This window comes from Alosa sapidissima, chromosome 12 (assembly GCF_018492685.1).
Source record: "Alosa sapidissima isolate fAloSap1 chromosome 12, fAloSap1.pri, whole genome shotgun sequence".
NCBI classification, from domain to species: domain Eukaryota; kingdom Metazoa; phylum Chordata; class Actinopteri; order Clupeiformes; family Clupeidae; genus Alosa; species Alosa sapidissima.
In genome coordinates this window covers 2,969,454-2,995,236 of record NC_055968.1, presented here as the reverse complement: position 1 = coordinate 2,995,236, position 25,783 = coordinate 2,969,454, and the positions used below count along the sequence as shown (strand labels likewise).

Genomic DNA, 25,783 nt, shown 5'->3' with positions numbered 1-25,783 from the left:
TAGTTTGTGTGTCTGACCAGAACACGTTCTTTTCAGCCGTAGCTTCTAGTTATTGCCCGCCAGTGATTACGTTAAGGCAAACGGGTTAACGTTAACGTATGCATTTAACTGGTGGATACTGCATAGCCATAGCATATCTTAGTTGCACGGCGAGCCGACCAGCTAGCCAAATATGAAGGCAAACGACCAATATTTAGATCCGACTAACATTATACTATAAGAATATTACTCGACCAGTCAGCAGCCTCGACTTCATGATCAGCCTCCATCTTAAATGATTTTACTTGAGTCAGTTAACTAGTAGTCTAATTTACCAAGCAGGTAATCAGCTATTTAGATACTTCGTCTTTCAATGTAAACTAGAACTCTAACGTTAAACGTGACGTCATCTTGAACGTTTCACCTGTTGTGCTTATCATAGCTATAGCTCCCAACAATATCGTTTTCTAAGTTAGCGTTACTGATTTGGCTAAACTTACGGCTGTCATTAATGTCTGCTATAACATAACGATAACGTGAGGGGTCCTGTAACAATATTAATCAGTTGGCAAATTAAGTATCAAGTTAGCCAACACCAGTGTTGTTACTGCACCTGCTACAGAGACATGACTCTTGTCGTTTTTTCCCCCCACCACCAAGCGTGTTATCAAATTACAACCAATACTAGTTTGTCGTTCCCCGCCCTAACTTTACCTCTGGGATCTGCTGCACTTCCTGTTTAAGGTGAGGTGCCTACGTTTTCAACTTCTGTCGGCCAGGTAAGGTACTCAAAATAATAACGTATGTTTTCGATTGTGGGAGTACAAATCATGTCGTGTAATTCTCCTTGCCATCTTGATTTCGTTGTAATGTCCTCCAGGTTTTCTCTAAAAGTTGGCCTATAAAGTCTAAAGTCTATCAGCTGTCACTAACGTTAACTCATGACTCAAGTGCTACGCTATTGCATTAAAACGTATTAAAATTGATGAGGCCTTTCTTTGTATTAAGTGTTGTTTACAACATTGTCGCGTTGTCATGTCACTGTCATATGAGGGCTTGACCAAAGTTATTCTTTGAATCTGATGTGCTGTGTAGAATGCAGGTTGTGCTAATACTTCCTAGCTTAGATATCATCTAAACCTCGATTTCCTTTCTTTAGCACCATTCACGGATTGGAAGCAGAATGTTTGAAAATGTTCCTACAGGTAGGCCTTGGTGAAATCATGTTGTCATTGCTGTAATCGCATTTTTGTAGAAACATCTATCACATTGTGTTCATGAAGAGTCTACACGCCAATGCTACAAGTGCACCAATATAACAATCACCTTTAATATATATAATCGATGACTGTTTGTATTGTTCGTATTTGTACTTTTTTGTGAACTGTACATTTTTGTGTTCAAAGTCTCATCAGCGGAGCGTCAGCAGGTGCTTCAAGCTCTTGAACGTCTGCAGTTGAAACTGGTGCAGCAGGAGGAGTGGACCCATAGTGAGAGACTCGGTGCCTTAAGAGATGCTTTGCAGAGCCCACTGCTGGGACACATCCTCACCCTGCAGCACTCCGTCAAGCAGCTCAGAGACCAGGTGTGTTTGCACATGCTGAAGCATGAGTAAAAGCCCCACATGTTTTTTTTTTATGTGTGATGTGAAAGTTGACATTTGGTTTAACAGTGTGCACATTTGATGGTTGTTGTGACCCTACCAAAGCTGAGACCAAACCTACGCCCTTGGGAAAGTTGTTTCTATTTATTGGCTGTACAGGAAGTCAAATTACACCTCTCTCTTCTGTGCTGTTGAAGCAAATTGTAGGGGCAGTGGGTTTAAGACAGAATGGTTGTTGATTGAGACCCAACACCTTTGTGGTCAGTCAGTTATCAGTCAGTCTCCAGTTTCTTTTAAATTAACAGCCTCGCTTGAGTCATGGTATTTGTGAGAAGTTTTTTAAATTATTTTTTAAGCTTTAACCCTTATCATCCAAGCAACAGCAACTCAAAAGCTCTAGTCAAGCCTTATTTCATGGCGAGTTTTATTTTGCAGGGATGCAAACAGCGCGCTTTTCGGCGCCTCCTGTTTTTTCACATCAGTTTGGGTGACTTGTGTGAATCATGCAGACCCGACGGAATTTTTTTTAAGGGGAGGGGGGTCTCAGAGGGTCTAATTATCAGGGATGCTTTTCGGCAACTCTTGCTTTTTTAATCAATCTATGTTTGACCTAGTCATAGACATAGTAACCGACAATATTTTTTTTTAAATGTAACCTAGTTCGTTTATTAAAACGGTAGGAAAATTGTAACCTGACTCTCGCCAGATGAATTTCGTTCCGCCTAGCTCAACTCACATCCATCTGGGATCGCTTCCGTTTAGAGTCGGCACCAGATTTTATGGTAGAGCGGGAGGGCGGGGCAGGGCGGGAGTTTCATAGATGTGACGTAGCGTAGAAGTGACTGTGATGGTGCATTCAGGGCACTTCGGAATGACAAGGACCGCCCCCGTGGCTACTTTGTTTTTCCGACAGCAAGTGTTCATGTAACCTGACTCTCGCCAGATGAATTTCGTTCCGCCTAGCTCCACTCATCCATCTGGGATCAATCCATTGAAGTGTTGCTTCAGAAGGCTGGGCCTAATCAAAAAATGCTTGCATATGATGAAACATATGCAAGGATTTTTGATAAGGCCCAGCCTTCTGAAACACCTCTCCAATGGATCGATCCCAGATGGATGAGTGGAGCTAGGCGGAACGAAATTCATCTGGCGAAAGTCAGGTTAGGAAAACTGTCCATCAACAAAAACAGCATGGAGTTAAAACGCTCTTTTTTCAACACACATGTGTTTGCATCCCTGATTTTGGAAAAAATACACCAAGAGCGAGGAGCAGTTTCAAAGCGTGAGTGAGCAGAAGACAGCGCCGGTGAGCGGCCCGATGCGGACGTCATTTCTATGCTCTCAATCATAATTGTTACACTTGTGATACAGTTTTATTCACCACAAGATTATTTTTCACTCCTCGGTTTCTGTTACACTCTCGGTTCCTGTATCTGCGCTTGTTTTTGTTTCGTGCTTGTCAGCTAAATAATGTCATACTTGTCCGTTATGAGAGCGGGGCAAGGAGAGGCTACCTGAAGGTGCAAATAGCTCTACAATGAAAGAGCTGTACAGTTATAAAATGATTAGGCTATTTATTAGTTTTTTTGGACAACGTAGTTAAGGCGGGAGGCGTGTGTTGTTTAGGCGGCCGCCTAAGCTGTGAAGCACTGCAGGAAACACTGATTATGGAACTTTACTTTTGTTATGTTACATGACCTGCATTTGGCCTGCATGGAGATTTGCAGTCTTTGACTGATATACGTCTGGAGATGTCCTCAACGTTGTTACAATTGTTGTTAAAGAGGCATTAAGGAAGAATTGCTCTCATGGTACCCCTACAGTTGAGAATAGGGATCGACCGATAAGGGCCAATACCGATATCAATTATTACCAAAACAGAAGGCCGATAACCAATATGTAAAACCGATATGTCAGTTGTCAAAAAGGGGGGTAGATAGTAAAGGCGATATGCTGCAAAAATTTAATTCAAAAGCATTTAATTATGCAAACTTTTCTTTCTTCTTTTGATACACAATTGTCTATCAACTTGCATCACTTTAAGTGTAAATCTTGTGTATCATGTTAATCCAAGAGCTGAGTGATTATTAGCAATTATTTTCATAGAGTATAGGCCTACACAATGGGCTATGTGCTTGTTAAGGGACCTGTCACAAAGAGGATGCTTTGCCATAGTGTGTGTGAGTGCACGAGAGAGGGAGAGGAAGAGGTGCATGCGTGATGGCAAGTGTTACGGTTGAATAGTTTAACAAAACAGTTTTAAAATAGTTCTTGGGCTATTTAAGCATGCAATTTGTGTCCATGTGTAGGCTATAAGCTACACTTTTGAGAGCCTAAAAGGCACGTTAATAGCCAACTCAGGACGCAATTTAGTTCAGGTCGGATTAAATCACGGCTGGCCCTGGGTGCATGTAGTCTTTTCTGACAGTCCGTTTCAAAAAGGAGCAATTACACTTTTGATGTTCGCTATCACATAATTTAGGACTTGTCTGTACTATGTCCACCGAGGTGTCCCGTTATTCACAATTAACGAACGAGGTGGAGGCAGAGAACTCCCGACGCGCAGCACCTGAGTTTGTAGTAAACAGCATCAGTAACGTGCATCAATCGGGAATTCGCTAAATGAAGGAAGTGGGTGCTTTACTTATTGATCCGGATCAAAGAGACAATAGCTTACAACGTGGTGTTTTTGTAACTTCAGTGTAGATGATTGTGATTCATTGCAACTTCAGCAATGTAGGCCAATGTGTACCTTACTTACCTTCAAAAATAGCTCCGTACAGCTGAAGCCCAGTCTACAGTCTGCCTCAGTGAGAATCCTAAACTTTGTCTGTGTTCAGTCTTCGATCCTGATTGGCTGCATTCGTGCTAACTAACAAATCAGACGGTGTAGTGGGCGGGACAATGCTCTTGACCACAGAGTAGCAAATGCAGGGAGTGAGAGACGCTTTACAGACAAAGTAGCGTGTTTCATTCTTTATCCATTTCAATATCGGCTTATCGGTGGAAAAAATGACCGATACCGATTATTATAAAAATGCTAAATATCGGCCCTAATAATCGGCCAGGCCGATAATTGGTCGACCCCTAGTTGAGAAGTGCAATTGTTACCACTGTTGTAAACAAAAAGTATGACCCTCCCCATGTTGCCCTACAGCGCGATACGTGCATTTGTGTAGTTTGAGTGTGTCCCCTTCTGGTTGTCAATGTTACTCGCCACTTTTGATCGCTGCTTATAATTCCTTTTATGAGTACATGACAATAAACCACTTGATCTTGAACTTGAATTAATGCAGCTGCTGTCACATTGTTTGTTTGCCATATACAGCATGGCAGATGAATGAACAGCAGCCACAGGGCATATTTTTGGGGTGCTAGGTTGTGTGCTAGGTTACATTCGCAGCATTGATTGAGCCTGGAGTGACATACAGGAAAGCTGGAGAGAATGCAAAACGGCAGCTCTCCGTGCATGAACACTTTACAGGAGAAGGAGAGCTGCAGCGCTGTGGCTGTATTTGCACTCCAACTTTTACTCAAGGAATTACATATAGTTCACACGGAATACAACTGACATCTCAAACAGTTAAGTGGATTTAACACAGAGATTGAAACAGATGTTGCCGTTCTTAACTCCACAGTGGAGGTACGTAATTTATTTAGCAGGTGTCAGTGATTCCTCTAGATCAGTGGTTCTCAACCTTTTTTCAGTGATGTACCCCCTGTGAAATATTTTTTCAGCCAACTACCCACTAACCAGCGCAAAGCATTTTTAGTTGAGAAAAAAAAGACTTAAAACAGAGCAATAAAACATATTCTTCAAGATACAACCGGAATTTTGCCGGCTCTAGTTTGGCCTTCTTTGCCACTTGTCTCCGTGTTTTCACAAGAATTACCGCTACGCTTCAACCACAACTCCATCGTTTGAGTTTTGACAGTGATTGACAGGTGATTACGGGTGGCATGTGACAGGTTGGGTCGAACCATCCTGGTATGGGGGGGGGACTCTGGATTTTTAGGATAATGAAATTGAATAGCCTACTGAAATATAAAATTCATTTTATATGCGTACCCCGATTTGAGAACCACTGCTCTAGATTTTTTTTTTTAGCAGCGGGGGTAGGCCAGTTGCATACTTTTTAGTGGTCAAGCTGAATATCGTAGGTAGCCATTACATGGGAATAAATTGATATTTCATTGCAATAAAAACTGGAATGTATTTATTAACCTCTGTTTACACACAACACAATGCCTATTTGACTAATTACTTACACCTAAGGCCCCCTGTTTAAAAAAAAAAAAAGAAAAGAAAAAATCTGGTTGCTAATCACACTATTCTAAGGAATAGGCCTTCTCCCTTTGCCTTTTTTTGTGTAGATGGCTGTGACTTGTAAAAGTGATGTTTAGCCTACTTGGTTTCTGACAGAAATTACGTTTTGTGCCAACATGTTGTAGAAACACAACCGCAGTCTTTATTTGGTGAAAGGAGGTGCAAATCATCTCATTTCCTTTCTTTGGTTATAGTCCATGATTCACATTAACTGTAGGCTATCACCACGAGTGCATAATAAGCATTTTTCCCCAAGTTGTTGGTATAATGGCATTTATCTTCTTTACTAACCTACCAGTCGATCTCTTGTACTTTTTGCCTACGTTGATGCGCAATTGAAAAGGAAACACTGCAAAGCAAGTTAACATTTGTTACAATAAACTACATCAACACAATAATATGTGGAGTGAAACTGGACTGGGGCTAATAACCTCTGACTATTTCTACTTATTATTAAATTGCAGTGTGAGCTGGGGGGAGGACACATCGGCAGGATCATTTAAAAGGCAACCGCGACTACATTGTGCATTTGCCCTGATTCTGGTGCAGCGGCGGCAATAATTTTGCAGTGGCAGGCTGCTGCCACAAAGTAAACATAAAAGAATCATTGGTAGTATAATTTGGTTAAGAGAAGTTTTAAGGCAGCTTGTATCACCAATATTGTGACCTTATCACCTCAGGGATTAAACAGTCTTATAGGCACAGCAAGGGAAATGTATACTTGAAGATTTAGAATTAGAATTTAATTGAAAGTGAATTTTCTTATGTGTCAGTGGGCTTAATGGTTTGGAGAATACCACCTGAAGAAGCATAAGGCTGGCGCAAGACATTGACCCACCCATGGATATTCATATTCAGCAGGAGTTTGTATTGATGCAAGCAAGAAAAAAAATCATCACAAGAAGCAATCCACATACCAAATTAAGATAATAGCAATAACAGAACCTTGCCTTCATATTCTAAGTGCTTGGAAGGTCAGACAAGTGCCAATGAAAGCGTCAGTTGAAAATCCATTGTGTATAAAGCCTGTGGTGAAAGCTTTTTTGTGCCCGTGTTTGGATCTATCAAGCCCTAATATCTACTGTCTTGTTTGAGTAACTGCCTTGTTTGAGATATATTGATGGAATGGCATGGAACTTGCTCTGTCAGCCTAGGCTAAATAAGCTGGAGACAGATACGTTTCCACGATCTGAGTCTAAAGGTCATTAATACATTACCTGTTTAGGACCTGCAAGAGCTGTGTTGGAATGTATTGATCCCCTCCTCCCTTTGCCTTGACTTGTGTAGATGGCTGTGGCTTTTAAAAGTGATGTTATAATAAACCCTACACATATTACTCCACAGTGAGAATGTTCTAAATATATCCTTGACAATGCAAGCATGTTGGAGAGCTCATAGAACATGTAAAAGGCTGTTCAATCCTCTCTTACATGGCATGATTCTGCTTTGTCATTAAAAGTATGGGAGTAAAAGTAAAAAAGAATGTGATTGGAAATGAATTAGCTTTTATGTGGTCTTTGATGCCATTGTTATGTTTGTAAGCGCCGGAAATGGTAAGGTCATGGGTTGGTAGACTGTATCTGCTATGATTTAACAGCAAAACAATGCAGTAAATATAAAAAAGTATAATACATTTATTTCTGTTATATGCTATGCCTTATTGCCATGTAGAGAGGCATATACATTTCCAGTGGTCAGTATAGTGGAAAATAACAGGGTGACCAGGGACAAGTCAGACATTCAGACTCTCAGGTATAGATTCTGGTGAGTGGCCCTCCGCATGCACATTACGGAATTGAGAGAGATGAGAGATCTGTTTTATTTAGCTTTCAATAAAAAATAAATACAATTTTTGTTCAAAACTATTTTTGTTCAAGTGATCTGTTTTTGTTTTTTGTTTGCTCTAATTAAACTTCCTGTGTGATCTTGCTGTTATTAGATTAGATTACATTAGATTAGATTAGTCTTTATTGTCATCGTGCAGAGTACAGAGACAACGAAATGCAGTTAACTTCTCAACCAGAAGTGCCAAAAGCAGAAAAGCGCAATGTGAACAGAATAGGCAGGTAGTGCAGTGTAAACAGTATATGAAATATAGTGCAGTGTGGACAGTTAAAGGATGTTAAGCCCAAAACACACCCATGGCTGATTAAGAAACATAAAAGCCACCTTTTTGCGCCAGGCACCTGACGTTTGATAACAAAACCACCCCGAATGTGGACTGGACAAACCCCTAAATGTATTTACGCTATTTGCTAGTGAGCATGCATTTTATATTGCTAAATTAGGGCCCAAAGTGTGTGTGAGAGAGAATAAGAGTGAGTGAAAAAGTGGGTATGATAATTTCTTAACAATCAACCATCAGCAGGATCTGCGTTCACATGCACTCTGCTGCGAGACAAGTTTTTCTTGCTTGTGGCATCCATTGAGGGACAAGAGGCACATTTTATATATAATAAATGTATTTATATTATTTATTTATAATTTGAACATACTGTTTACATACATCATAATAAAATATTAAAAAATAATTATGGAAGTTTAAATTTAAAATGAAAATCTTTGACATTTCAGAAATCGCTTAAATTGCAATCTAATTAAACCCATTTAAAGCTATTGTTCATGCTAAACAGTTAGTCACTATTTAAATTATAAAAATAATATAATTGGCACCTAAAATTACATACTCTTGGCCCTGAATCTGATCAAACTGGTCTCAAACAGAAAAGAGTCAAATGGTGTAACCGGTTACACCATTTGACATTTCTATTTACATGCAAAATTTGCAGGCATTATTATGGACAACTATGTACACACTTCACCTTTATGTGAATATACAAACACAGTTTTTACAGAACAATGGGGTTTCTTTACTTGTATTAAATATAGAAAAGTTCTTGTGCAAGATCATGCCAGATTATTTTAGAAGGGATTTTGGAGAGAATTTCACATTTTTTTCAGCAAGTGTAATTATTTGGTTCATGTTTTTGTGGTTAACCCGTGTTGACAATTTTACCCAAATTTATTTAATACTCTTTCAAAATTAAATGAATCCAAAACTTTAAGATTAGGGTTTGATGAAAATGATATTTGAACATAATTTGTCATTATTTTCACATTTTAACAATTTAAAATGTCTGTAACCCATTTGTACAAAAAAATTGTAATGTTGACAGATTCACTAATGCATTGAGACACATCACCTATGACTTGTTAAAAGTAAGGCTCTGATGATTCAAGATCAATTATATGCTTTTTAATATCTTTCATTCAGTTAAAACAAAATATTTGAGAAGTCATATCATTAGTAAGATAACCGCTGGATCATGGACTTTACTTTGTTATGTAATTGTATTAACTCAATAACCAACTCCTTATGAAGGAACTATGGATGCACTGATCCAACTTTTTCAGTCCCAGTAACAATGCCTGAACGACGTCTGGTATTGTCATTTGGTAGATCATTTTGTTAACGGGTCCAACAATTCCGGTCAGTATCGGGCCCGTATCCTATATCTGTATCAGATTGGTGTATTTCTAGAAGGAATAGGTATGTTAGCCTGATGTAGCCAGAACTCAATTCTATTCAGAATATGAGTCTGGAACTGGAGCATTGTGATGTGATTATGGGGTGTTGTGAAAAAATTAAAAACTGTGAAGATACTAGTTTGTAGAAAAAGGTCTTCTTTTTCATTTAACAAACTGGTTTAAAATGGACATTACACATTGCACATCTCAAAAGGGTGTCTCACACACCACAACCCTGTCCCTTTTAAAGTGCACCAGAGTGGATGTGGCCCAATTAATCAATTATCAGCTTAAGTAAGTAAGTATAATATACTCTTTTGATCCCGTGAGGGAAATTTGGTCTCTGCATTTATCCAAATCTGTGAATTAGTGAAACATACACAGCACACAGTGAACACACAGTGAGTTGAAGCACACACTAACCCAGAGCAGTGAGCTGCCTGCTACAGCGCCGCTCGGGGAGCAGTGAGGGGTTAGGTGCCTTGCTCAAGGGCACTTCAGCCGTGCATGTGGGCATGGGAGAGCAGTGCTCAACCACTTCTCCCGCAAGCCACATTTTTTCTACTGGGTCGGGGATCGAACCGGCAACCCTTCGGTTACAAGCCCGAAGCCCTAACAAGTAGTCCACGGCTGCCCCCCATGTAGCTTACATGCTTAATATTCAATTAAAATGGTGTCCTAAAACAGAGAAGATTTCATGCAGCATCTTCACAGGCATGTTTCAGCCGATACAGGGGAAAAATGCCTCTGCACTCAATTGGACAGACCCAACCAATCAGAGCAATGAAACAGCCAAAACACCCTTCTTTTTGACAAATGCCTTAATTGCTTTGTTTAATACATCGTTTTATGTTTGTTTTTTAAAGTTATTGTGCTGTCAATATCTTGTACAACAGACGCGATCGCGACATCTAAACGTCTCTCTAGCGTTCTCTAGCGACAAGCTTTTTGCTGTAAACAAAATCAATCAAAGCCTGCTCAGGTCACATGAATGAATAGGCACTGTTGCTCATCTGTCCATCATTGTATAAAGCCCGCCCGGACGCTTTGATTGGTCGGCTGATCTTCACACGGGCATAGATGCTTGTCAATGGAACAAGGCCATACCGAATTTCCCGACCTTATATTTTGTGGGCTGGATTAAATTCAGCTGGCTTCCAGGCTTGGTATATGTGTGTTTGCCCTCTGCCCTCCTTTTTTCCACTCGCAGATCAGTCTGGCTTCTTGCAATGGAGAAAATTTGGAGCCGTTCGCTAAATCAACAGCCAATCAGCGTTGGTTTTGAGGCGGGCTTGTGGTTGTATGGTTGTATTTTCGTCGACGCTCTGTTAGTACGTCATACGCTTCGTTGATCTGATTGGTTGATTTGGCCTGTCTATCACAAACATAGGTGGTGATAGACAGATGGTTTATCCAATCAGCTAACCAGTATTTTCGCCCCTTCCTAAAAGTTCTCCAACGGAAAGTTCCCAGATGGATATGCCAAGCAAATGTGAAGCAATCCATCTGGCGAGTCAGGTTACTCTGTACTAGCAGTACACATACAAACTCTTCTGATGCTGTAGTACCCCCAACTTTATACTGTATACAATGAAATTGCTTTGATGACAGCAAAATGAGTACAGCATTTTATGTGTAAATACTACATGTTCTTGAGATTACTGATTATGTGCTTTAATTGTGGATACTATTCACAAATCAAAATAAAGTACAGTTCTCTGTTCCCCTCTCTTTGTCAGTTGAATCGTTTGCCCCCGGACACCTCCAGTGAGTTCAGCTTTTCTCGTAAAGGCCAGCTAATTTTCAGTGCTTCTCCGAGCACTGGGAGTTCCATCAAGTCCAATGGCACAAGCTTATCCTCCATGGCCAGTCTGCACTCTGCACAGCAGCTTCAGATGTGGATCCAGGCAGCTGCTAAGGTATCAAGGAAGTGTCTTTTTTCCAGCTGTATTTTTCCATAATATTTTCAAGCCATAAATTCTGTCACTCTTTTTTCATTTTAATGCATTTTTTTAATGAAATTAAATTTCAATGTAAATATGATACATACATATGGTCTATTGTGTGAAGAGTTGGGCTTTTTCTTCATAGGGGAGGAAGACTGAGCATGTTCGCCTACCAAAGCCAGTGTCGGGAGGTCTGGGCTTCAGTGTAGTGGGCCTAAGACCTGAAGGAGTAGGCAGCCATGGTGTCTTCATTAGACAGATACAACCAGGAAGCATTGCTGACAGGTAACTCAGGCCACCATTTCGCTAGTTTTGATATTGAATGAACTTCAGTTTGTATGAATGTTGTGGGAACCTTTTTTGTGGTTCCACTTCATATTTTGGCTCTGATCACACCAGTGTGTAAATGTATTCATTATGGACCGCCTATCCAGTTGTACATGATTGATGATAGAGCAGTCAAAAAGAATGCACAGTAATGTTCAGACTACCAGGCTAAATCTGTTTTTTTACCATATCAAGATTTGATCTAGATCAATTTTTCATAGACCTTAAAAAGTACATGAAATCATGTGATTTTTGTTTTTGGAAAATTGTTTCAAATTGTTTGGATCCCAATATGATGCACTTCCATTTCCTCAAAGCGGACATTTGTCAAAAAAAGATCTGTTTTGAGAAACCTCTGATTTGCCTGCAGTCTGAACTTAGCCTTACTCACTCAGTAACAAGGAAAGGTTAAGAAACTACTAATACTGCAGAGCACAGAATAAGACCATAGCAAGCCAATGCTAAAAGAACATAATCACATTCAACCTGTATGTGCTTCACCCTCTAGGAGTGAGAGACTTCTGGAGAACGACCAGATCCTGGCCATTAATGGAATGCCTCTAGATGAGAATGTGACACAACACAAGGCCCTTAGTCTACTGCAACAGCAAAGGGAGTATGTTGAGCTTATTGTGGCAAGGGACAGGGTTTCTGCAGGAGGATCCATTAATACGGTAATCCCCACAATAGCCCAAATCTGCACCAGAGAAACATACAGTGCACTCAGGAAGTTTTCATACCCTTTCAAGTTTTCCACATTTTGTTATGTTTCAGACTCCTCTTAAAATGCATGCAATTCATTTTTTTCTCCTCAATCTACACACAATACTCCAATATTTCACAAAAAGCAGGTGTTTAGAGTGTTCTGTAAATTTAGAACAAATAAAAGACTGAAGAGCTCTGGTGCATCCTACTTCTATCAGTGGTCCTTGAGATGTGTCTACAACTTGATTGGTCTCCACCTGTGCTTAAATTAATTCATTGGACATTATTAGGAGAGGCACACATCTGTCTATATAAGGTCCCACAGTTGATGGTGTATGTCAGAGTGAAAACCAGGCCATAAGGTTGAGAGAATTGTCCGTAGACCCTGCGAGACAGGATTGACAAGATCTGGAGAGGGATACAAGAAAACTTCTGCAGCATTGAAAGTGCCCAAGAGCATGTCGCCTCCATCATTCTCCAATGGAAAAGATCTGGAACAACTAACAGTCTTCCTAGATCTGGCCGCCCAGCCAAGGTCGTTAATTGCCACACCCCTGCGCGTATTGTATAATAAAAGAGAAGCGCGTGGCGAAAAATTTGAGCGTAAGATAGTCAAAATAGGGCCCCACAAAGCGCTTACCATTACCATTTTGTGGGGTTGATGGGGTCAGGTGGGGAATGAAGTTTGAGAACCACTGGACTAGGGGACAGTTGACAGGAGGAAGAAATTTAATTTTCTGTGTACAGCACTCACTACTACTACAAGGAGTAGTAACAAAAATATTATACATCTTTGATTACTGATGTGGGTTGGGTTGCTCTACTAAGGGCTCGCATCCTGTCTAGTGAATTTAGAATCCTGATTGGCTAACCAAACCTGAACATCACCATTGGCTATTCAACCGGAAAGCACCAGAACAGTCTCATAACATAACTCTTTTGATCTGTAGATTTGAGATTTGAAAGCAGAATAGATCCTCACTACATATGTGGTCCACAATACATATGTGGACACTTTTGATCCCTAAGGTTTGTAACTGTAGCACAGCTTTTTGTGCGTAGAACATTGATTTGTACCAGCAGAACATTTGAGTCTATTTTAATTCCATATACTTGCTGCTTAGCAGAATGCTGTGATCTGGCTTATTTTTCTCCAGGGGCCCTAATTTAAATGCTGGGCAAAGCCTAAAGTCTAACTAAAGCTTGCTTAATAACTGCAAAGTCTATTTGTGATACTTTGAGACGGATCATATGCACAAACAGTGGTAGGTCAGCTAAAACTATAAACTGACTGTGCTCATAGACTTGCTGCACGGTCACATTAAAGTCATGGCTAAAAAGACTAATGTCACCCAGGACTGCCAAGCTAAAGCACTACCCCTCAAACAGTTGAAGCTCAGACAGAGTTGAATGAGACAACTAAGCAATAGGCAGTAGTGCTTTTCACTTGAAAGAAGCTAACAATAGTCTACACATGCACATGTTAAAGCATATGTGTGGCTGATGTCCATCTCTTGACCATACTGTGGACATTATATAAGAATGTTTGCTTTACGAGATCTGAGGGAATGCATGGCATTTGCATCCATTTGAAAGTAAATGGTGATTATTTATTGGGAGAATTTAAACACTGAAACGTTTAGTCTCCAACTTCAACTCCAACTTTATTTCATGCCATGTCTTCAGTCACTCTATATGAAAGAGTTTGTAGCAGGTTTGAATATTTTTGAATGTCAAAATATATGTTTGGTATGAAAAAGATGTTTTTCCAGTCATAATGTAGTGATATATGCATCAAGGTCATGGTATTATTATTATAATTTTATGTGTTAGACCATTTTACCATCTCCACCTTCTCTCTGCAGGAACAATGGGACCATGTTGAGGAGATTGAGTTGGTGAATGATGGCTCAGGGTTGGGCTTTGGCATTGTGGGAGGCAAAGCCACAGGTGTAATCGTGAGGACACTGGTTCCCAACAGTGTGGCCCACAAGGTTTGTGCATTTTCCTCTCAACTTACCCACATTTCATTGTGACTTGAAAGACAAAATGTTACATTTATTATGCTATTGGTTGTGGACCAACCATTGCAAGCAATATACCAAAATAATAAAGACTAATGGTTGTGTGCACCACAACCATTATACTGATGCGTTACTTGCTTCACTCTAGAGGGTTGAATCCCATAGGGCATATTTGGAGAGACCTGAAGGTGCTAGTTCATCAAAGCTTTTAGAGCTTAAGGGCGCATTCACACTAGAACGTTTGGTCCGGACCCGAGTTTGTTTGGACCGATGGTTCGGTGATTTTTGATAGTGTGAACGCAGTCTACCGAACCCGGGTGCGGACCAGGGTCCGCTAGAAAACAGTGGTCTGGGGTACGGTTTGTTAGAACTCTGGTGCAGTTTGAATGCTATCTGTTCCAAAACCAGGAAATAAACTGCTGTTTTTGTGACGTTGCCAAGCGGTATTAGTAACCATTAGCTAGTTTTTATGACATAAACGGACTGGAGTCCGCAATTTTTTTTTTTTTATGTAAACAGAGACCAGCTGGGTCAGGGCTAGGAGGGAGTAATCACACTCAGGTACGGTCCAGTTAAACGGACCCAGTGTGAAGGCAACCGAAGAGTACCAGAAAGATTAGGGTAGATATATCCATATCCACGTGTGCAAAGCATATAGACTCTCAAGGACTTATAAAACAGGTACTGAATAAGGGTTTCGGTACATTAATTTGCAGAAAATCTTAAAAAAAAGTTTTTTACTTTATCATTGATGGTGAAAAGTTGCAATTTACTCTCGGAATATATTTTATTTGAATTTTAGGAAATCCATAAGAAATTGTAAAACACTTAAGGAGTCTTTAGAATTGTAGGTGGTTTCTTGGTAATTTACCAAAAAGTAGTTCACTTTTATCAAATTAATCAAATTGTGTCCCCACTGTGCATGTGGGCACATGGGGAACAAATACTATGCCAGCTGTTATGGAAGTTTAAACTCTGCTTAAAAGCTTAATATCTGAATTCAAAACACCACTCTGTATTTAAACCACTCCTGCTCTTCTTCTCAGCCTCCACATCATAGTTTCTGTCCACCCTGTTCACAGACACAAAACCCTCCTTGTTCATAGGGCGCAGCTCTACATTTCACACATCACTGAATCTCATGCTCCAAAAAGCTCTTCAAATCAACCCTTTGTTGTTGCTGGCACTTGATGATTTTGACTATTGGTCACATTAAGTTTCTCAAATTAGACACTATAATGTATTTGTTCTTTTGCTCAGTTGTGCACTGGGGCCTTCCACTCCTCCTGCTGTTCTGGTTAAAGCCTGTATATTCTTCTAAATTTCTATTTCAAAGGAAATGTCTTTGGTTTGTTGAAATAAAACATATTCTTATTGCAGTCGACTAGTGTAATTTAGTCAGATTTCTCTGTGATTGTCAAATAATTCAGTCTGCTAAGTCAGTCTAAATATGAATTTTGTGTTTTTGTCTCAGTAGTTACTAACTTTTTCTTGTGTCTTTTCATTTTTCTGTCTCGTCCTATTGTGTTCCATCTTTCTCTCTAATAGGATGGACGCTTGCGCACTGGGGACCACATCTTACGCATTGGTGACACCTCCACGCAGGGTCTGGCTAGTGATCAGGTGGTGCGGGTTTTGCAAGAGTGTGGCAGTCATGTGCGTATGCTCATTGCTCGTGATCCTCGCAAGTTGCCTGGGCAAGCTCCAACTCCACCCCCAGCCCCAGTCACAGCACCTGTTGCGGCCTTACCCCCACCTGTGCCTCTCCGGAGGACCAGCAGAGCCAGCAAAATTGTATGTGGTGGGAGAAACTACACATCTACAGCACATATAAGTTATTTGGAAGCAGAAAGGTTCCATTTAGTCCACGGTGCAGGGACATTGAGAAGTTTCAGTTTACAATTTACCTTATGCACGGAAGGCTCTTTAGCCAGCTCACTTATTTTCGGTGGAGCCAGGTGTGTTGCAGCCGCTGCTATTGTTGTAATGTAATTAGCAAATTAGCAAAAAAGATATTCAGTGTTGGAGTGAACATGTAAGGAGCAAAATATAACTGAAGATGCGGTTACAACACAGCTAACGCACCACCGTAAATAAATGAGCTGGCTAAAGAGCCTTCCCTGTATAAGGTTCATTGTTGTAAAAAAAAATAATTAGGTACTTAGGCCTTATGAGCAGAATTTTACTTCCATGCAATCCTGCTCATGCAAAGTATATTAGGGTTCATTGCAGCCGTTAAGAAACTAGTAGTGTATAAGCAGTTATTACCTGCTAGTAGACATAGTTTCTTTAAGGAATTTTTGTGTACTCTAGGGGGTTCTATCCTTAGGCTCTGTAAAGTGCTTTGAGACAATGTATATTGACGTATTTAACTAAACTTTTATTTGTTGAAACTGAATTGAATTTGTTTTGATGTTCTTTTTAATAGAGTTTAAGCTAATATTGGTATTTTGTTCTGCAGCCCAACCTGCAGGGTTATGAGATTCATGAAGTACCATTGAAGAAGAAAGAGGGTCAGAGTCTTGGAATCTCCATCATAGGGCACAATACATTAAGCAGCGAAGGTAACGTATACTGTATAATAAATTAATGATGAGGAGTTCCTTACAGCTTATGTTGACCATGAACTGACCTTCACAAATCATGGATCTTTAAAATAAGATTAACACAGTGTTTTGCCATTGGCCACTAAATCAGAAATATTTTGGAGCCAAATCAAAGTTTTGGCAGACAAGCCGCCAGCCAATTTCAAAACATCAATGCTAAAAAAAAGTTACTTAAAACGTTTTAAACTGTCAACCTTTTTCAAAGTTATGCATCAATCAAATGCCAATATTTCTTGATGTAAAGCTTCAACTTAATTGAAAGTTAACATGCTCTATTTCTATCACATTATTTAGACACACACCAAATGCGGGGCACAACAACTGACAAGTGTCAGTATCTCGAAAATAACTTGGTTATATAATTTGGTATACTTACTGTACATGTTGCCCCATTAGCTCATATTTGCTAAAGCACCAATTGGCTTGCACATCAAAATGGCCGAATGGATCAAATTTCAGCAGTCACTATTAGCCTGTATGAATGGGCAATCTTCATGAAACTTCACATGCTCATTAATATTGGCACATTTAGTATGTAGAAGCTGTGTTCCAAACTTCACGTAAAAGCAGCTACATGGGGGCGCCAAGAAGCAATTTTAATTCTAGATTCTAATTCTAGTTTGTGGCACGCATACCGCGAGGATAAGGATTATCGTTGTTTGTGGTTATTTTTATTCATTGTTTATTCCTTTTAATCAATAATTCAATCATTCATTTATTTAATCAAGCAATTGTTACTCAAATGTTTAATTTGTATTTAAATACATTTTAGTTATAGTACTTTTATTACTTTTACCGGGGCATGAAATAATTTGGCTTTATTTAAGAGTATGTTTCTGTATTTAGTAGACACTAAGTAATTTTGAAAATATGTTCAATATATAATAACAATAAAACAATGAAAAAAAACAAAACACTTACATTGATAATTTAGTGTGGTGTAAAATTAAATCAGATTTTCATTTAAAAGTTTTTTCAATTCTTGTGCCGCCACTACATATGTCCTGTTACAGCCAATACCCCCTGATTTATTCAGTCATTCAGTCTCTCTTTATTTCTGTCTTTCTATTAGATACTGTAGGAGTATATGTAAAGCATGTGATTCCTGGGAGTGCTGCAGATCAGAGTGGGAACATTCGTGTCCATGACAGGATTATAGCGGTAGGTGACCAGCCACTTTTAAGTAGGCTAGCTCTTCTTTAATTCATATTCTGGGTATGTTTGTGGCTTGTTCATATGCACCAACATAGAAACACACAAAGAACAAAGATATGAAGAGGCAGACATTTGCAGACAATAATCAGCATGCCGATGTTATAAGGGAATTTCCTCTTTGTTATATAGAACTACTTCAGACAATGTCTAACCCCAGTCTGTAAGAAAACTTATTAAAGCTATCAGATAGCTCACTTGAGCTATCAGATAGCTCACTTGAGGCTTGGCATATTTTACTTTATGTGTAATAAGTGTAGATTATATGAAAGCTTCATTTTCTATCTACTAGTGCAGTGCCCGTTCAAACATGCTATTCCTGTAGCCCAATTACATGTCTGCAGGTAGGCCTGCTTCTAAAATAGGATGATGGGGAAAAACATAATTCCAGGTAAGCATTCAATAATGAATAATATAATATAATAAATGTAAAAGTATTTAAGCATGGCTTAAATGTGAAATTTTTTACAAATCAAAATGACATAATCCTAACAGCTGTTTTCAGTCAAGGCTATATGCTTAGCCTATTGAATAACTTGATGATAGAGAAAACAAACCATTTTGTGGAATGATGCATCATCATATGAAATTTGCAACGGTGTGACTCAAAAACAGTCTCTAGTGGCCTATAAGTGACATCATACTCTGTCTGCCACTCGTTGCTTGTCGCTGGTTATGCTTTGCATGTGTGACATTCTGAGACGTTCTTTAATTCGGGACCATTATCGCTCATTTCAATATAAACAGTAATTCTGAGGCACTCAAAAGGAATATAAATTAAAAAGCCTTTATTTTAAATTTGGCTATCCATTAAAAAACATGGCAACATGTTTCGGCCTCTGTGGCCTTCTTCAGGGCAAATTCAAAATGGCAGTCCGTAGGCTGCATGCTCTATAGTATGTCTGCATGTGGTCACATGACCTAGAAGCACAGGTGTTCATCTGCACAGGTGTTACCTGGCAGAGTGCAATTACAAGTTACTTTAGTAAAGACAAAAATCACATTTACAATATTTTACCAATTTACACATCAAGATACAGTTTAAAATATCAATATAAATGAACACGTATAGTAACAGGTTACATTATATAAAACAAGTTACACATACGAGTTACATTGTGAAAAATATTTCATTTCATTTCATGTTACAGATACAGGTTACATTGTGGAAAAGATTTCATTTCATGTTACAGATACAGGTTACTTTGTGAGAAAGATTTCATTTCATGATCTAATAAATATGTGCAGTTTCAGATGTTAAATGATTTTGCACTTTCAACATTTCACTACTGTCCACATTGTCCACATCAAGATACACTTTAAATTTTCAATATAGATACACATACATAGCAAAACATTGACATGTGTATAGTCAGTTACAAAAAAGGAGAAAAATCCAAATTCTAAGTTTAGACCAGGGTATTGGTTAGCTTTTAAAGTATAAATCCAAAAGGATTCTCCTTGCAAACGTTTTTTTAGTCTATCCCCCCCTCTTGGTGATATTTTAACATGTTCTATCCCAAAGATTTTTAGAGGATACAAGGACGTTTATTGTCACATGCATATAGTTACTGGAAGTAAGAAATGCAGTAAAATTATGTCTGGTGTCAGCCTATTTGTGCATTCATGGGGGTAAAAAGTGCAGAAGAGGGGTTTAGTAGATTAAGTGGCAAGGGCTGCATAAGAAAGGTGGGGGAGGATTGGGATTGGGGGGGGGGCACCAACAAGGAGCACCCAAGAGCAACAGGGGCAAGGAAAAACTCCCTTACCAAGGAAGAAACCTTGGGCAGATCCACGGCTCAAGGGGCTAACCCAACTGCCAGGGGTCTTGGTGTGTGTGTTGGGGGGATGACAGGGGAGATGGGATAGTGTGCTGTGTATGTAGGGAGGGGGGGGGCAGTGTGCAGCAAGTATGTAGAGGAGGCTTACTGTAGCAAGCAGTGTGCTGTATGTATGTGAGGTGATGACAGTGATGATGTAAGTGTGTGTGTTTTGTGTGTGTGTGTGTTTCGGATGAGGGGTGGGGGGGATTGGGGGGGCAGAAAGGCTAGGCAATCAAGGACATGGGTAGATAGATGGAGGAGAAATCAAAAATAATAAATAAAAAGTTCTATGGAGATGTGCAAAAGTTGGAGAAAGTCAGATGTGTGTGTGTGTGTGTGTGTGTGTGTGTGTGTGTGTGTGTGTTTTGACGTGTGATGAAATAAGAAAACAAATAAAAGGTCTGTAGCATAGGGAGAGGGATGTAAAAGTGCTAAAAGTCATGTAGGTGTGTGTGGGGGGGGGGGTTTATGAGTGCTGAGGAGTGAATGAGTGCAAATTCAGTATAGTGTGAATTCAGAGTTAGGAAATGTTTGAGAGTGCTGAGGAGTGAATGTGTGCAAAGTCAGTATAGTGTGAGTTCAGAGTTCAGATGGCCTGGGGATAAAAACTTCTCCTGAGTCTCTCAGTTCTGGCTTTGTGACTACATAAGCGTCTTCTTGATTTCAGCGGTAGGAATAATCCATTGTTAGGATGAGAAAAGTCCTTCAGAATCTTTTGGGCTCTTAGGAGTACTCTTCTGGAATAAATATCTTGTAGAGCAGGGAGTTGAGTTCTTATAGTATGTTCAGCTGAGCGCACTACTCTCTGCAGAGTACTACAATCTCTAACTGTGGAGTTCCCATACCAGGTGATGATGCTACCAGTTAGAACACTCTCAACCGCTGAAGTGTAGAAGGCCTTCATGATGGATGTAGAAACTTTGAATTTCCTTAGCTGACGAAGGAAGTAGAGTCGTTGTCTGGACTTCTTCAGAACATATTGAGTGTTAACAGTCCATGTTAAGTCTTCAGTAATGTGGACACCAAGGCATTTAAAACTTGTGACTCTCTCTACAGGTTGCCCGCTGATCATTAGTGGGGTGTAACTGTAGTTCTGCTGCTTCCTTCTGTAATCCACTACCATTTCCTTGGTTTTATTGATATTCAGTGTCAAGCTGTTAGATTGACACCACTGTGCCACCTCATCAACCTGATCCAAGTAGAGCTGTTCATTGTTGTTACTAATCAGGCCCAAGATCACTGTGTCATCTGCAAACTTGATGATGGAGGTATGACTACTGTTGGCTTTGCAGTCATGTGTGTAGATGTTGGACAGCAGTGGACTCAAAACACAGCCTTGGGGAGCACCAGTGCTGATGGTTAATGAGTCAGATGTCGGGCGGTAGTCATTCAGACATGATGGACTTTTGTTTTTCGGTACTGGAACAATAACAGACTGCTTGAGGCAAGTAGGAAATATCTCTTGAGCCAATGATGTGTTAAAGATATAAGTGAACACAGGAGCTAACTGAGCAGCGCAGGATTTCAAAACCCTGTTAGAAATTCCATCCAGTCCAGCAGCTTTTCTACAATTAACCATCCTAAAGGCATTGCTCACATCGACCTCAGAGACACAGAAAGGTGAAAGGAGTATCACTGCTTCCATGGTTCGCCTCTTTGTAATGTAGAGCCATAGGGTATTGTTGGTTGCTTGTTCTTATAGCATATTTGTGCTCTGCTAATCTCTCTTTTAGCTTACGCTTGGTTCTTCCAATATAAAAACAGCCACAGGGACATTCAAGTCTATAGACAACAAATGAGGCATTACAGTTAATAAATGAGTGTATACTGTATTCACGATTTGATATCACATCTGTAAAAAAACTGGTTCTGACCATATTGTTACAGTGATTACAGTTTCCACACTTATAGTTACCTCTTTTTTTGCCTGGCCAGGTGTTGTTCTCTATAGGAGGCATATAGCTTTTCACAAGACTATCTTTTAGAGTAGGGGCTCGTTTAAAGGCGATAGTGGGTACCTCCAGCAGTGCATCTCTCAAGAAAGTATCACTTTTTATTATGTCCCAATTCTTCTTGATTATTTGCTTTATTTTATTGGCTTGACTACTATACTGTGTAACAAAATAGACTTGGTTTGGCTCTTGTTGTCGCCTCTGTTTCTGAACCAACAGCTGTTCTCTGCTGATTTCTTTAACTCTACTGTAGGCTGTATCTAAGGTCTAGAACATGTTAAAATATCACCAAGAGGGGGGGGATAGACTAAAAAAACTTTTGCAAAGAGAATCCTTTTGGCACTTTTTACCCCCATAAATGCACAAATAGGCTGACACCAGACATAATTTTACTGCATTTCTTACTTCCAGTAACTATATGCATGTGACAATAAACGTCCTTGTATCCTTGTATCCTCTAAAAATCTTTGGGATAGAACATGTTAAAATATCACCAAGAGGGGGGGATAGACTAAAAAAACTTTTGCAAGGAGAATCCTTTTGGATTTATACTTTAAAAGCTAACCAATACCCTGGTCTAAACTTAGAATTGGATTTTTCTCCTTTTTTGTAACTGACTATACACATGTCAATGTTTTGCTATGTATGTGTATCTATATTGAAAATTTAAAGTGTATCTTGATGTGGACAATGTGGACAGTAGTGAAATGTTGAAAGTGCAAAATCATTTAACATCTGAAACTGCACATATTTATTAGATCATGAAATGAAATCTTTCTCACAAAGTAACCTGTATCTGTAACATGAAATGAAATCTTTTCCACAATGTAACCTGTATCTGTAACATGAAATGAAATGAAATATTTTTCACAATGTAACCCGTATGTTTAACTTGTTTTATATAATGTAACCTGTTACTATACGTGTTCATTTATATTGATATTTTAAACTGTATCTTGATGTGTAAATTGGTAAAATATTGTAAATGTGATTTTTGTCTTTACTAAAGTAACTTGTAATTGCACTCTGCCAGGTAACACCTGTGCAGATGAACACCTGTGCTTCTAGGTCATGTGACCACATGCAGACATACTATAGAGCATGCAGCCTACGGACTGCCATTTTGAATTTGCCCTGAAGAAGGCCACAGAGGCCGAAACATGTTGCCATGTTTTTTAATGGATAGCCAAATTTAAAATAAAGGCTTTTTAATTTATATTCCTTTTGAGTGCCTCAGAATTACTGTTTAGGTTGGAAACATTTTGGATCTCCAAGCTGAAGAGCACCAGAGGAATACACATCTCAACACCCAAGCAGCACTCCTAGTAACTCGTTTGTCGCTCATTTCAATATCGCTCGTTTCAATTTAGGACCTTGCAGTTGGAATTGTCATTTGCTTATTCAAAGTCTAAAGACAGTCCAAAGTAGCCTTGGCTATTCGAAGTGTCCGTTTATTGCACATCATTTTTTACGTAATTTTGAAGAGCCACTGCATACCTGTGTGTGTTGGCGTGTTATTGCAAAATCATTTTATACAAGCAAACCGCAGACAGGGGGTCTTTATTGTTGAGGTCAGACATGTTAACACATCTTGCACTCGCTTAACTTGGGCCCTGCTTCTATCCTCACTGGTAGCTTACAGTACAGTGCTGTGTGGGAGGGGGAGTGGCTAGCGGCGACAGCATGATCAGCTACAGACAACGAGAGGCAGATAGAGCATGATGTCACTTATAGAGACCAGAGACCAGTTTTTGAGTCATCGTTGCACCAGTCGGTAACGCTTTAGAATAACATGTGCTTATTAGGTATTAACAGTGCATAATAAGCAGTTAACAATTCATTACTAACAGTTAGTTAACTGTTGTTATCCTTTAATAACATTAACTAACTGTTAACATGCAGCTTGTAAGTGGTAATAAGCAGCCTTTTAAGTTACTTACAAGCATATTTGTTAACAGTTGTAAGTGTTAATAAGCAGCTTGTTAATGCTTGTTAATGGTGTATAAGACAAAGAGATGGATAACTAATACGCTTATAAGACCTTAGGTGGTTAACACTTACAACTGTTAACTAACTGTTAGTTAGCTTCTTTGCTCGCTTTGAAGCACAAAACAGCACTTGCCCACAGAAGACCCCTCCCCCTCCACACGAGCAGCCCCTGTGCCTCTCTGCCGACAGCGTGAAGAGGACACTTGCTGCTATCAACACCGAAAGGCAGCAGGCCCAGACAACATCCCAGGTCGTGCGCTGAAGGACTGCGCTGAGGAGCTTAAGGATGTCTTCACAGACATCTTTAACACTTCCCTGAAGCAAGCCATCGTCCCATCATGTTTCAAAGCTGCCACCATCATACCTGTGCCGAAGAAAACTGCTCCATCCTGCTTCAATGACTACCGCCCCGTGGCACTGACACCCATCATCATGAAGTGCTTTGAGCGGCTTGTCATGTCACACATCAAATCCATTCTCCCCCCACCCTGGACCCCTTCCAGTTTGCATACCGAGCCAAACGGTCCACAGAGGATGCAATCTGCTCTGCCCTCCACCCAGCCCTCACCCACCTGGAAAAAAGAGACTCATGTAGGATTGCTGTTTATAGACTTCAGTTCTGCATTCAACACCATAATACCACAACAACTCATCTGCAAACTTGACAAACTGGGACTCAGTACCTACCTCTGCAACTGGCTACTGGACTTCCTCTGTCAGAGGCCTCAAGTAGTACGTGTTGGCAATAATATCTCAAGCAGCATCACACTGAGCACGGGGGCCCCTCAAGGCTGCGTGCTCGGTCCGCTGCTCTTCACCCTGCTGACTCATGACTGCACCAACAGGAAAACAACCTCCTGCTGAACGTCAGCAAGACCAAGGAGATTGTTGTTGACTTCCGGAGAGGTCACACCCAACACCTGCCACTGACCATCGACGGTGCTGTGGTGGAGAGAGTGAGCAGCACCAAATTCCTGGGGGTGCACATCAGTGAAGACCTCTCCTGGACCACCAACACTGCATCACTGGCGAAGAAAGCTCAGCACCGCCTGTACTTCCTGCGGAGGCGAGCAAGTGCTCCACCAGCCATCATGACCACATTCTACCGAGGCACCATTGAGAGCATCCTCTCCAGCTGTATCGCTGTGTGGGGCGGAATCTGCACTGAATACAACAGGAAAGCCCTGCAGCGCATAGTGAACACAGCTGGAAGGATTATTGGTGCTTCACTCCCCTCCCTGAAGGACATTTACACCTCCCACCTCACCCGCAAGGTGACCACAATTGTGAGTGATGCAAGTCACCCCGCTCACAATTGATGTTTGATCAACTGCCCTCTGGGAAGAGGTACAGAAGCCTGCGCTCCCGCACCACCAGACTCACCAACAGCTTCATACACCAGGCTGTTAGGATGCTGAAGTCTCTCCCCCCTCCACCCTCAGCTACATAACATCCTAGACTTTGGACCCACAATGGCTGCCTTGCACCACTCCACTTGCACTACTCCACTTGTACACTTGCACACTTTGCAACTTGTTGTTGTTGTCCTGTTGTCCTGAAAACACTTCTGAGCACACTTCTGCTGCTCTTACATAACTTGCACCACTATGCCACTTGCATACTTAGGTCAAACAGAACTACCTCAGCCATTTACTGGCCTGACTTTTGCACTATTATATTGACTGTCTGTACTGTATGCACAATTGCACATTTTCAACTCAACTTCTTATTTGTACTTTTTATATTGTTTACTTGAATGTTA

General features: G+C 40.2%; 1 protein-coding gene across 5 annotated transcripts in view; it reads left to right on the top strand.

The window, feature by feature from the left end:
* The window catches only part of patj (PATJ crumbs cell polarity complex component), a 79,194-nt gene that overhangs the window by 272 nt on the left and 53,139 nt on the right, over window positions 1–25,783 (top strand). For 3 of the 5 annotated variants that reach the window (XM_042056144.1, XM_042056141.1, XM_042056140.1), the window contains exons 2-10: window positions 1,139–1,184; window positions 1,386–1,564; window positions 11,177–11,356; window positions 11,529–11,668; window positions 12,219–12,384; window positions 14,281–14,409; window positions 15,988–16,233; window positions 16,901–17,003; window positions 18,118–18,206. In XM_042056144.1, coding sequence (XP_041912078.1) covers window positions 1,139–1,184; window positions 1,386–1,564; window positions 11,177–11,356; window positions 11,529–11,668; window positions 12,219–12,384; window positions 14,281–14,409; window positions 15,988–16,233; window positions 16,901–17,003; window positions 18,118–18,206 — 1,278 coding nt within the window. Of the gene's footprint in view, window positions 1–165; window positions 322–639; window positions 759–1,138; window positions 1,185–1,385; window positions 1,565–11,176; window positions 11,357–11,528; window positions 11,669–12,218; window positions 12,385–14,280; window positions 14,410–15,987; window positions 16,234–16,900; window positions 17,004–18,117; window positions 18,207–25,783 lie in introns of those variants that run through there. The other 2 variants (XM_042056143.1, XM_042056142.1) reach the window with 2 other exon arrangements.